The sequence below is a fragment of the Mus pahari genome, chromosome 5 (genome assembly GCF_900095145.1).
Source record: "Mus pahari chromosome 5, PAHARI_EIJ_v1.1, whole genome shotgun sequence".
Taxonomy (NCBI): domain Eukaryota; kingdom Metazoa; phylum Chordata; class Mammalia; order Rodentia; family Muridae; genus Mus; species Mus pahari.
The window spans coordinates 34,610,913-34,624,501 of record NC_034594.1 but is presented as its reverse complement, the minus strand read 5'-3'; the positions used below and the strand labels follow the sequence as shown (position 1 = coordinate 34,624,501).

Below are 13,589 nucleotides of genomic sequence, written 5' to 3'. Positions count from 1 at the left end.
CTCAGTGGAGGGTCCCTCTTCCCAGTTGTCTCAAGTTGACAACTGAAGCTACCCGTGACACCCAACTCCTTGTCAATTTTGACACACAAACATGTCACTTTAAACCATAACCTTTCCCTTCTTGTTTTGCCTCCAGATCATGTTAATAGTAATATCACAATATAAAATACAACACAACTTTGAAAATCGCACAGTATAAGAAAATCCCACCATTTAGCCAGGTGTGATGGCATACATATGCCTTTAATCCCAGCACTCAGGAGACCGATGGGTAAGTCTCTGAGCTTGAGGCCAGCCTGGGCTACAAAGTGAATTCCAGGACAGTCAAGGCTACATAGAGAGACCTTGTCATAAACAAACAAACAAACAAAAACAAAAAACAAATGATCTAACTTAAAAGTTCAATGTTTCTGGGGCTAGAGAGATGGCTCAGCACCTAAGAGCACTGGCTGTTCTTCCAGAGGACCCAGGTTCAATTCCCAGCACCCTCATGGTTGTTAACAACCATTTGTAACTCCAGTACTAGGGAATCTGACTCTCTCTTCTGCCTCCTCAGGCCCCAGGTCTGCACATGATACACAGACATATAAAACACCCACACACATAAACTAACTCTCTCTCTCTCTCTCTCTCTCTCTCTCTCTCTCTCTCTCTCTCGTAGAGTCTCACTCACTACATAGTACTGGCTATCCACAGAATCACTATGTAGACCAGGCTGACCTCAAACTCAGAGATCCACCTGCCTCTGCTTCCTGAGAGCTGGGACTGAAGGCCTACACCACACATCTGGCCTCGCTGTCTCTTTAAAATATCCAGTCTCTTAACTTGAACTCCGGTAACATAAAATTGAGTTAAATACTTTTAGCCCAAAAACGAACCAGGGCACAGTTACTATCAGATCAGAGCAAAAAACAAAATCCAACATATAAGGTTCAACATCTCCCAGCTACTCCAAGAGCTGGAGACAGGAGAATCATTTTGATCCTGGGAGCTTGAGACTAGCCTAAGAAACAGAATGAGATCCCCATCTTTAATAAATAAGAGGGGGGTTAGAGACATGGTTAGAAGGGTAAGAATGCTAGCTGCTCTTAGAGAGGACCTGGGCTCAACTCCAGTTCCCAACACCCACATGGTGGCTCACATCCATCTGTAATTCCTGTGCCAGGGGAATTTGACGCCATCTTCTGGCCTCCCTGGGTACTGCACACACATGATACACAGACACACATGCAGGCAACACACACACATATATAAGTTTAAAAATTTGAAGTAAAAGAAAGAAAATTTCAGAACATTTGCCTTATAAATTGCATAGATTACATTTCCCATGCTGTATTCTTCTAGAAGCCTTTCCTTGGGCATGGGATTCTTGGGAACCTAGGGGCAATGATTAGCCTCTTTTCCATGTGTGAGACTCCACTAAGCTCAGTTCTTCTTTCTGTTTCTCAATTTTTTTTTATTTTTTTTGTTTATTTATTTTGTTTTTTTCAAGACAGGGTTTCTCTATGTAGTCCTGGCTGTCCTGGAACTCACGCTGTAGACCAGGCTGGCCTCGAACTCAGAAATCTGCCTGCCTCTGCCTCCCAAGTGCTGGGATTAAAGGTGTGCGCCACCACTCCTGGCCTCAATCCTATTTTTATTGTCATATTTTGGACAGATGCTTCCAAATATATTCCAGGAAATGATAGCTCTGCTGGAGGCGGGGAGGGATTCTGATCAAAAGCTGGAGTGCAGACCTATAATTCTAGACCTTGGAGGTTGGAGGCAGGAGGATCAGGAGTTCAAGGCTGCTCAAAACCCCAGCTCAAAAGCAAAACAAAATAAGACAAACAAACAAAAAAAGGATTTTTGACCTTCATCAGCTAAATTTTACTGAAATGTTTTTTTCTAAAATTTTTCTCCTTAAATTTTTGTTTCTTTTGAAGAGTTAAATAAAACTCATAGTTTTTTTTAAAATTATCTAAAAATGTCTATTTCAGTTTTTAAAAAATTCTGCCCATATCATTTATAAGAGACAAAGGGCTACTTAAAAGTGCTTGGTTTCTGGGCCCGAGGGGGTGCCTCAGTGATTAAGAGCACTGGCTGAGAACTCCAGAGAACTCAGGTTCAGTTCCAGCTCATAACCATCTGTCAACTCCAGTCCAGGTCTGCAACACGAACTCTGCAACGTCTGCACACAGATGCGCAGAAGCATAGTTCTAAAATCATTGTTTTAAAGGCAGGTTTATTGAGAAGCTGCTCTTAGGCAAGTTCATTGGCCCCAAGGATAAAGGCCAGGGAAGTCACCATGGGGATTAGGGGTTGGGAGAGAATGAGATAGAGGTCATGTTGGAAGAGAGAGAAGGAGGGCAGGGGAGGAAGAGAGAGAGAGACAGAGACAGGGAGAAGAGAGACGGAGAGAGCGCACGCTGGATTACACAGGGAAGAGTCCTAAAATAATTTTTTAAAAAAATCTTTAAAAGCATTTTGTCTCCACACGCTCAGAGAGCATAGGACCCCCATTCATAGGAGGTTCAGAGGCTGACAGCAAACTGGAAAGGTCTCTGAGGGGCTTGAAGCAGGAGGGACACAGACAGCGCCTGGGGGCCATCCAGGTCCCCATTCCTTTATAAAATATGGATATTAGCGCAGACCACAGAGCTCTCAGGCTTTGCTTTGAGAACCTGTCTAAATGTGTCTGGCACCTAGACTGGCAGTATGAGAGGTTGTAATTACCTTCACAGAAATGCTTTTCTTTCAACAACAGATTCTGCTAACTGTACAAAGAGACAGGAGAAAAGTCCAGGAACACCAAATGGTTCTGTATTTCCTCTAACTAAAACGACCATCAGCTGTAGTACAGAAATGTGATTTGCTGATGTTCCAGAGCATACACACACCTAGGGAGAAATGATTAAGTGGAGGGCATCGGGCACCTATTTGCTTTTAAATTGTCTACATGTTTGGAACTTTTCACAATCATAAAGTGGAAATTAAGTGAAAAGCATTAGCTATCAAGAACATTTTTTTTCATGTTGACTGATAATTAGTAAATAACTACTTACTAAGCTGTTCCAACAACAGACAGTTTAGATGGCCAGCAAGGTGGCTTAGAGGTAAAGGCATTTTGCTGCCAAATCTGTCAGCTTGAGCTCTGTCCCTGAAGTCCATGGAATAAGGAGAAAGGCCCAAAGCCTACATGTCTCCCACATGGACGCCACGGCACACACAACATAAACAAACAAACTGACCCCCAAGCATGAATTCCACATAGGAGATGACTCCCGGAATACTGAAAGGTGGGCAGGCACTCAGGATGGGGTGAGGGTGGGGCCATCAGAATCGGGCTCTCCCCTCCAGAGCCTGTGCTCCTCAGCCAGTTGCTGCAAAGTTTAGCCACTGAGATACAGAAAATTGGAATTCTCAGTTTGTGCCTCGGGCAATGACTTTCTCCCGACATCACGTCTTCTGTTGCTTTGATCTGAACTGCTCTATCTGTCCACATCCACTTCCAAAGGAGCCCGGAGACATGGTCTGTGCCGATACCACATGCTCAAACACTGTGGGAGGTTGGGGAGAAAGTTCTGTTGTTTAAGAGAAAAACAAAGAGATTGCCCCTGGAAGACAGGCAGTGGTTTGGTTTGGTATTTGCAGTGTGGATGGATTTTTATTTGAATTAATTTTTAAGTGGTACATACAATTTTTAAAGATTTATTTTATGTGTGTGAATGTTTTGCTTGCATATATATATATATATATATGTGCGTGCCTCATGCCAGGAAAGCCAGCAGAGGGCATCCTGGGAACTAGAGTTACAGACAGTTGTGTGCCACCACATGGGACCGACCACATAGGAACCAAACCCTGGTCCTCTGCAAAAGCAACAAGTGCTCTTAACTGCCGCGTCATCTCTCCAGCCTCTGGTCCATGAAAATTTTAAAGTGTGTGTGTGTGTGTGTGTGTGTGTGTACACAGTGTGATGTTTCAATGCACATATATATCATTTAATTTTTAAATCAAGTTAGCATGCCTACCTTTTCAAATATTTATCACTTATTTATAGTGAAAACATTGAAATCTAGTATACATAGTCACCCAACAAGGCCACAGCAGGCCAGAACTTCCTACCCTAACTTAGCTTGTGTCCATTAGTTAACCTTCCCCCATCCTTTCCCCACCCCACCCCCACTCTCTCAAGCTTCTGGTAGATACGGTTCTTCCTGTAACTCCTATAGAGTCATGTTGAATGCTTATGGAGTAACACTAGGAGGTGTGGCCTTGTTGGAGGAAGTGTGTCATTGCAGGTGGGTTTTGGGGGTTTCAATTGCTTAGGCCAGGCCCAGTGTCTGTCTCTGTTGCCTGTCAGTCTGGATGTAGAACTCTCAACTACGTCTCCAGCACCATGTCTACCTGAGTGCCACCATGTTTCCCACCATGAGGATAATGGACTAAACCTCTGAACTGTAAGCCAGCCCCAAGTAAATGTTGTCCTTTTTAAGAATTATTGTGATCATAATATGAACTAACCAGTACCCCCTGAGCTTGTGTCTCTAGCTGCATATGTAGCAGAAGATGGCCTAATCGGCCATCACTGGGAATAGAGGCCCCTTGGTCTTGCAAACTTTATATGACCCAGCACAAGGGAAGGCCTGGGCCAAGTAATGGGAGTGGGTGGGTAGGGGAGCAGGGGCGGGGGNGGGGGGTATAGGGAACTTCCGGGATAGCATTTGAAATGTAAATAAAGAAAATAATTAAAAAAAAAAAAGAATTATTGTGATCATGGTGTCTCTTTACAGCAATGGAAACCCTGACTAAGACACTAGCCTACATCCTAACTTAATTCTTTTGTTTATATTAAAACACTGGCAATGGAAAGGGACAATGGCGAGATGTCCTAAAGTCAACAGGCCTGTCACTTGAGCTGCCTATGTATCTGAATGGGTACAGCATGATTTAGAATAACCTAGGAGGCAAGCTTCCAGACATGTCTGTGAGGAATTAGCCAGATTAGGTTACCTCTGGACGTGCCCGTGAGGAGTCACCTACATTAGATTGACTGGGGTGGGAAGACAGACTGTGGTTTCAAAGGTATGGCCCCCATAGACTCATGTGTTTGAATGCTTGGCCCATAGGCGTGGCACTAGAAGGAGGTGGGGCCTTGGAGGTAGGTGTGGTCTTGTCGGAGGAAGTGTGTCACTGTGGAGGCGGGCTTGGAGGTCTTATAGGCTCAAGCTGTGCCCAGTGTGGACACAGTCTCCTGCTGCTGCTTGAGGGTCAAGGTGTAGAACTCTCTGCTCCTCCAGCACCTGGATGCTGTCGTGTCTCCTGCCATCATGGACTGAGCCTCAGAAACTGCCAGGCTGCTCCAGTTCAATGCTTTCTTTTATGAGAGTGGCCACAGTCACGGTGTCTGGTCATAGCAGTGAAACAAACCCTAAGGCACAGCCCCACCCTGAAAGTGGGTCCTGAACTGAAGAGAAGGCAGAAAGAGAGCTGATCACAGCATTCATGCTTCTGCTCCCCAACTGTGGACTCTGATCTCCTCCTCATCGTGACAAACTGTACCCTCAAACGTGAGACAGAAGAAACCAGGCCCGAAGCTGCTTTTGTCTGGTATTTTGACACTGCATCAAGAAAGACACTAATAGGATGGGCCAGTCCCTTTTCTTTTAAACAAGAGTGACACATTAGGTATTCATTAGGGTGGCCCTGGGTCTGCATCCAAGCCAGCATCATTGCCTCCCACCTTGTAGTGAAAGTGTCAGAAAGAAGCAGGGAAGGCCATGGGTGAGCCTGGAAAGTCACAGGGAACTGCAGGGTAATGTGTGTGTGTGTGTGTGTGTGTGTGTGTGTGTGTGTGTGTGCTGTGCTTTGTGAGCCACTTATGCAGAAGGAGAGAAAGACAGGGGAGGGGAAGGGAGAGTGGGAGGGGGAGGAGACAAACTATGTCAAGGTTCTAACAATAGCGTTTTGTGGAGGTAGGGTGAGCTTTCCTTTTTTCTTTGTTCTACCAGGTTCTCTAGAGTATGTGTGCGTGTGCGTGTGTATGTGTGTGTGCATGTGTGTGTGTACATGTGTGTGTGTGCATGTGTATGTGTGTATGTACTATTCTGTAACAGAAAGAGTTTTATTTAGGAAACACAAGCCTTGCATCACAGATCTACTCTTGTTTTTGCAAATGTGCTGCATGTACTGTGAAAAGCACAAGACAGATGGCACTAGTGCCCTCGGTGCAGGATACTCCATGGCCTCACCTCTTCACAGGGACCCCTGAAGAATGGGGAACTGAAGTGAATGGTCTCCCGGGATTGGATGGGCTTCAGACTCCAACATTTTGAGTTTTTAGGAAATCACAAATTGGCTGATTGTAAAAAAGCATTTCACATGGGTGAGGTTGTGTGAGAGGCAATATCATTGCGAAAGGCGTATTCATCAAACCCGTAGTCTTCTGACGGGCAAAGGTGTGTGTTCTGAAGTGTTTTAGGATACGGTGCTGACTGTTTGATCAGGTAGCTGTAAAGTTTAACTGTACAACCGATGGCCGTTTACTTATTAACAGTTATCTAAAAGTAAATTACTATGAATAGCATATGCTAAAGAATATTCCGTTTTTTATTAAGGAAATTCTCATGGCTATGACTGCTGGCTTCTGTTATCTGACACAAAATAGCATATTGCAAAAGTCACCTTTGTCCCTGTTGCAACTGAGGGCTCCGGGGCTCCCTGTGTGAGTCAGACTGGAAGGTTGAGGACAAGCCCAGGGGATCTTTGTGCCCATGGGAAGGGCCCCCACTAGCCGGGCTTGGGGAAGTCTGCCCAGTAGCGCTGTCCAGCCCTGTCACTGACCAGAACATTGCTCTCAAGCCTGGCACCTATCTGAGAGGGCCTCTCAGGCCACACTTTGAGAACTTAGCTCAACACATTTTTAGCTAGAATAAAGGACAAGGGTCAAAGGTCAAAGGTCCGATGTTTACATTTGGCACAGCAAAGGTCTGCCAAGTGGAGATGGGAGCAAGAAACTTTTGCCAACAAGGGTAGGTTTTCTAAGTTTCGTAACTTCAGCTTTGTCGCACAGTAAAGTGTAATCTTAGTTCCCGACTAACACTAAAGTGAATGTGGGTAATTTGAAAGAATTCTGTGACTATTAGTTTGGTTTTTGAATCCTTGCTCAGCCTTACAGAGCTGAGGTTCTGTGATCGGATCCCGTGACACACTGGCAGTGATAGTTCAGCAATCCTGCAGCAGCCTGGATGCCCACATGCTGGCCTTGAGGCCTCCTAGAGGGTACAGTCCCTTCTGTCACTTAGAGATCTTTTTTTTTTTTTCGGGGGGGGGTTGTTGAGACAGGGTTTCTCTGTATAGCCCTGCCTGTCCTGGAACTCACTTTGTAGACCAGTCTGGCCTCAAACTCAGAAATCCACTTGCCTTTGCCTCCCAAGTGCTGGGATTAAAGGCGTGCAACACCACGCCCGGCCACTTAGAGATCTTTAGACCTAAGTTTGCATGACAGAGACATGTACTGTACAGGAACTGTACTGTCGTAGTCACTGTTCTATTGCTGTGAAGAGACAACGAATAAAAAAGAACATTAAATTGGGGCTTGCTCAGTTTCAGAGCCTTAGTTCATTATCAACTTGGGGAACAGAGAGACAGGGCAAGGGAGAAAGAGAGGAAGGACGGGGAGAAGGGAGACAGCCTGCGCCTGGCATGGGCTTTTGAAACCTCACTGGCAGTGACATACTTTCTCCAACAAGGCCACACCTCCTAATCCTTCTAATCTTTTCAAAGAGTTCTACTACTGAGAATTCAAATATATGAGCCTATGGGGGCCATTCTTACTCAAAAACCACATGAACCAAGGATGTTGCTAGCCAGCCTTTAAATCTTTATCAGCAGAACACCCACAGCTTCTTGTGGCACAGTTGTGGATGCGCTGGGTCAGACTGCAGAACAGCAATCCTGTTTGCAGCAGCACAAGGAAGGGGTCTGCTGACCCTCAGTTCCTCTGTTATGGTGACTCCTAACCATAAAATTATTTTTATTTCTACTTCATAGCTATAATTTGGCTACCATTATGAATGCAAATGGATGCATCTGTGTTTTCTGATGGTCTCGGGCGACCCCTGTGAAAGGTCATTTGACCGGAAGAGTTCCCAGCCCACAGGTTGAGAGCTGCTATTCTACAGAAACACTTAGAATGTGTTTTCTCTAGGACACACTGGTGCCTTATAACACAGACAAGAAACCCACTAAAGTAGATTTTCTACAGTTTAGTCACCATTACACCACCAACAACAACAAAATGCACGCACTTGATTCTCGCTCACTTTGTTTCCCAAGTACAATTGAATTCATTTCTCTCCTGAGAAATTTTCACACAACCCACCTACCACTGAGAACAAGCCAAAAGCAGATCTTCAAGACAGGCAGAGAGGAGCAGGCCTTTGGTGCTGAGGATGGCCTGGCTCTGAGGAAGATCTGGTTCTGAGCTACACCGCAGCTCCTATAGTCAGGAGTGGGAAAGAAAGACAAGTTTCAGGTTGAGAAGCGGTGGGCAGAGCAGAGGTGCGCATGCTCCAAGCCCTGATTGACAATCTCCTGTGTTTCAGAGGAAAGGTAGCCGTCTGCTGAGGGGTGAAGACAGAAACAAGGTCGGCAGCAGGAGCCAAGGCCTGGACGCAAACGAGTCCCAAGTCGCAGGAGGCCGAGCCCCTCTTGAGGAGGGCTCCCTCTCTCCGTCCAGAGAGTGCTGGACCAAGGAAGAGCAGCCCACACAGAGCGACAGCTTCTCCGGGTTCAGTAGCAGCGACAGTGTCCTCCGGGAACTTGATGATGGACAGTTTGACCAGGAAGAGGGCGTGACACAGGTCACTTGCATGTGAGTTGCCAGGTGACCCCATAGGAGGCCTTGTAAATAGTTATTAAATGACTGCCATCTGACTTTATTTTGCTACTACTATGTTCATTTATGTAATGTTTTTAATTTCCGGGCTCAGCCTTCCCTTAATCTATGTAAACTTTGGCTCAACCTCTGAGACAAGGAAGAATAACCAACTATTTATCAGTTTAAAAGCATGTGTACATTTCTCTCAACTAATACATCTGTATAAACAGATGTCTCATCTGGTCATTAAGCAACAACCTGGTTCACTTCCCCACAAATGGACAAAAATCAGTATTTCTCATCAGGCCTATTAAAAAGGCCAATTGTCCAAATCATTTCAACTAATTAACACCTTCTCAGGCAGCTACAGCCTCGATTAAACTGAGTAATATTCTTTCTTCCCTATTTCTGTCCCTCTCTCCCATGGGCACAGACTCATGAAAATATCCGTTCCCTGCCTATAGCAGTTAATCTAACTTTTGTCCATACAAAGCAAGGCCCATTTGTCAAAAGTCTTCAAAAAAATTTTTATTTCCTATGTCTTTTCTTTCAATAGGCCACCATGTGGCCAGTCCTTCAGTGAGCCATTAACTTTGGCATGGTTGGTCCCGTTAGCCTCCCAGTGGCATTAAACAGAATCTCTTAAGTCAGTTAAGGCTGACAGGATGGCTCAGTCAGTAAAGGCGCTCGCCACATGAGCCTTGTAACCTGAGTTCCGTCTCTGGAACCCATAGAAATGTAGAGAGAACCATAAGCAAGTACTTGTTCCTCTGTGCCCTTGTGCACACGTGTACCCTCGCAGTAAAACTAATATTTTAAAAAGTCCCTAAAGAGGGGTCATTATGGAGGGCACTGCTTGGCTGTGCATAACCACCTGCCCCGCTCCAATCTAGGAAGAATTCAACTGGCTGAACCTTCATACCCTGACTGAGAACGAGTGTCCAATAAAAGGTGACTGACTGGTTCATAAGAAAAAAGTCATTAAAAGGAGCGCCCACCATCTCAATGTGTAAAAGCCATGGTAGATGAAAACATTTCATCTCTGCCAAGCAAGCTGGCACACCTCTAGTCTCAGTATTTGGCAGGCAGAGGTAGGTAGATCTCTGTGAGTTCTAGGACAGCCAGGGCTACACAGTAAGACCATGTCTCAAACAACAACCAACAAAATCTAACTTTCTTTCTTAAATTTTTAAACACCATTGAAGAGAACAAATATTGATCTCAAATGGAAGTGTGCTGGCTACCACCGTTAGGTTCAAATCCTGTTAGACATGTTAAACCTGGAAACATGTTACAGCCCAGACTTTCCAGTCCTGCAGGGAGTGGAGGGGGGGCTCACAGCCCACGTGATGTCTGCAACACTGACCCACTCCACGGCCACACCCCCTGCTGCCAGGGGGCTTCATCTTGTCAGCTTCTACCCAGGAAAGACTCCTTGTACAAAACAGGGGCCTTCATTTAGAACTACAAAAGAACTACAGTAGACTCTGCCATTAAGTAATTCATATATTTCATATATTTTATTGGCTTGTTGTTGACGTTGTGAGTCATTTGAATAATAAACTCTTATTTGTTGTTAGGCTACTGTCTGACTGAACACAAATATGCCCATGTTTTGTTTTCTATACCTGGTTTTGTTTTTCTTTTTCTTTTTTTAAAAAATTTTTAAAATATTTATTTATTTATTTATTTTATGTATATGGGTACACTGTAGCTGTACAGATGGTTGTGAGCCATCATGTGGTTGCTGGGAATTGAACTCAGGACTTTTGCTCACTCCAGCCCTTGCTCTGGTCCCAATTTATTATTATATGTAACTACACTGTAGCTGTCTTCAGACACACCAGAAGAGGGTGTCAGATCTTATTACAGATGGTTGTGAGCCACCATGTGGTTGCTAGGATTTGAACTCAGGACTCGGAATAACAGTAAGTTATAAGCTGAGCCATCTCTCCAGCCCTTGTTGTTTTCTTTTCTGTTCTTTTTTCTTTTCTTGGTTTGGTTTGTTTGTTTGTTTGTTTGGGAGGTGTTGGTTGGTTGGTTGGTTGTTTTTTTTTTTTTTTTTTGAAATAGGGTTTCCCTGTGTAGCCCTGGCTTGCCACAGGCTGGCTCAGTCGGAGTCCCTCAACCTGAGGGAGAAATCAGGGTCCCGGTACTCAGGTGGACAAGGAGTCAGCGAGTGACAGACATGAACACAAGGGAGTGTTGGATCTGAATGTAATTTCTCAAAGCGAGCATCAGACTTATAATACAGAAGAAAAATAAGGAACATTAGCCAAGGTACATTGAGGTTATCCGATGTATAATCACTCTTTACAGAGAAATGCATACATAAAAGTTGATAGGAACCAGGCGGTGTTTACAACTGAGATAAGATCAGCCCTATCTAAAGTCAGCTATTCTTAGGAGCCAGGTGAAAAGGTTATATGCCCAGGTGCAATTCTAGTCTATTGTTTAACCCACCAACAGGGGTCCCTTAGTAAATACCTAATTATGCTATTCCTCTGGGCCTAGTGAAAAACATGCACCAGGGGAGTTCCGTTCTACTAACCCTTTCATGTATAATACAATACTCCAGTTCCTTCTTAAACCACAACCCACCTTCTTTCTACTATTATGTAATGCAGGCTGCCATTCATGTCTGTAATGAGAATCCTAAGTCTACTTTGTTGAACTAGCCCTGAGATTTCTAGCTCTTATCCAGTAAACTGCAATGCCTGATTTCTTTCACTGTCTCTCTGGAGGCATTTTGCCTGAATAAGTAATATTCTTACAAAATTCCAAGCCCAGGGTCAGCTCAAGAAGATCTTTGAGTTAGTGGTTAGCCCAGTCTACAGGAAACCCTATCTCAAAACAAAACAAACAAAAAAACCTATACAAGCATAATTTTTGTTGTTGCTTTTAAGTTAAACTCGGGATCTTGCTTCGTAGCTCAGGCTAGCCTTAAACTTACAATTCTCAGGCCTTAACCTCTGGAGTTCTGGCACTACAGGAGTGCTCCATCACACCAAACCTGCATACTTCCTTTTATGAGTCATTTTTAGGACCAGCAAGATGGCTCAACAGGTAAAGGTGTTTGTTGCCACACTCGACAGCCTGAGCTCAGGTCACAGGACCCAGTGGGCGGAAACAGAGAACTGACTCTTTGCAAGCTATTCTCTGACTTCCATACATGAGCTGTGACGTGCATGTGCACACACAAACACATGAAATAAATAAAAAGTATAAAAACATTGTTTTTAATTTAAGGATTATTCCCTCCCATTGAGGGAATTTTAAACACAAGCACCTATAGAATTTTCAGGGTGCCCCAGGTAGTTTTTTAGACATGGAAAAATATTTGTGTTGGCTTTAAAATATGATGACCATAAAAGTAAGCATTTCATTTATATAGCTTCAAAACATATAGCTTTACTCAGACAGTGGTGGCACATGCCTTTAGTCGCAGGGCTTAGGAGGCAAACAAACAAATAAATAAAAACCTATAGCTTTAAAACTAGACATAGTGGTTTTCACCTGTCATTCTAGCACTCAGGACACTGAGGCAGGAGGATCACCACAAGTTTAATACCAGCATGGGCTACATAGTGAGATCTAGGCTAAACTGGACTACAGGCTAACCTGGACTACAGAGACTCTACCTAAATAAATAAACAAACAAGGACGCGAATAAAGCTGGGCACGATGACTCATACCTGCTATCCAAGAAACCTGACAGTGGAAGCAGGAGGATCGGAGTTCGGGACTGACCTTAGACACACAGAGAGTTCGAGGCCAGGCTCTGCTACTTGGCCTGCACTCTGACCAAACTAGACAGAAGTTCACCACGTGTCAAGTGTTCTTGAACCGGACATAGTGGCACAGGGCTGTAATCCCAGCTCAAAGGAGACAGAAGCAGAGAAATAATGAATTGCAGGGTAGTCTGGGCTACAGAGTAAAACCTCAATTTAAAGAAATAAATCTGCCACATTCATTGGACTGCCATAAATTTTGAAAACAATTTGTTTAGCTTTTCTCGTTCCAAAGGAACTTCAAAGAATATATGATAATATCTGTAAATGGAGTCCAATTCTTTTGTTTGTTTTGGGTTCTTGTCTTGTTTTGACACAGCCCTGGGTAGCCTAGAACTCACTATGTTGATGAGGCAAGCATCAAATGCACATAGATCTGCCTGCCTCTGCCTGTTGAATGCTGGGATTAAAGATGTGAGCCGCCACATCTCCTAGGCGTCCAAACCTTAAAACTGAATTTCAAAGAAAGCTTTACTTTAAGAAAGATGAACATTGTTGAAGCCCACTCCCCCGGCATAGCTGTAGCCATTTTGTTGTATGCCTGCCAGTCCTTTCATATTATTACTGATACAGAAAGACAGCTTGACGCAGAGCAGGGTCATGTTGACCACTGATATGTTCTGTATGTTCTGAGGTTTGCTAATCTTAAGAAATTCCACAACCACAAGCAGTTAGGACCGATCACATAAAAGTCAGTTAGAACTGCTCTGTCCAGGTGTCCAGTATGGCTTGAGTCAGAGCTGACCACTGGGCAACACTTCCTGCACCTGAGCTCACTGTGGGGTTTGCCTGTGTAGACTGGCCCTGGGGAACATTTGAGGACAAAGTCTAGCTCTCAGTCTAGGCTGTGTCCTTAATTGATCGGTCTTGGGGTGTGTGATCAGTACACCAGCTCTGCTGTCCCTAATTGATCGGTCTTGGGGTGTGTGATCAGT

The 13,589-nt window shown here is 44.4% G+C and overlaps 1 protein-coding gene across 2 annotated transcripts in view; it reads left to right on the top strand.

Moving 5' to 3' along the window:
• The window catches only part of Rftn2 (raftlin family member 2), a 55,819-nt gene extending 46,895 nt beyond the window's left edge, over nucleotides 1–8,924 (top strand). For both annotated transcript variants that reach the window (XM_021198496.2, XM_029539407.1), the window contains one exon: nucleotides 8,589–8,924. In XM_021198496.2, the coding sequence (XP_021054155.1) occupies nucleotides 8,589–8,861 (273 nt within the window). In that variant the 3' untranslated portion in view covers nucleotides 8,862–8,924. The remainder of the gene's footprint in view (nucleotides 1–8,588) is intronic.
• Nucleotides 8,925–13,589: the final 4,665 nt, after the last annotated feature.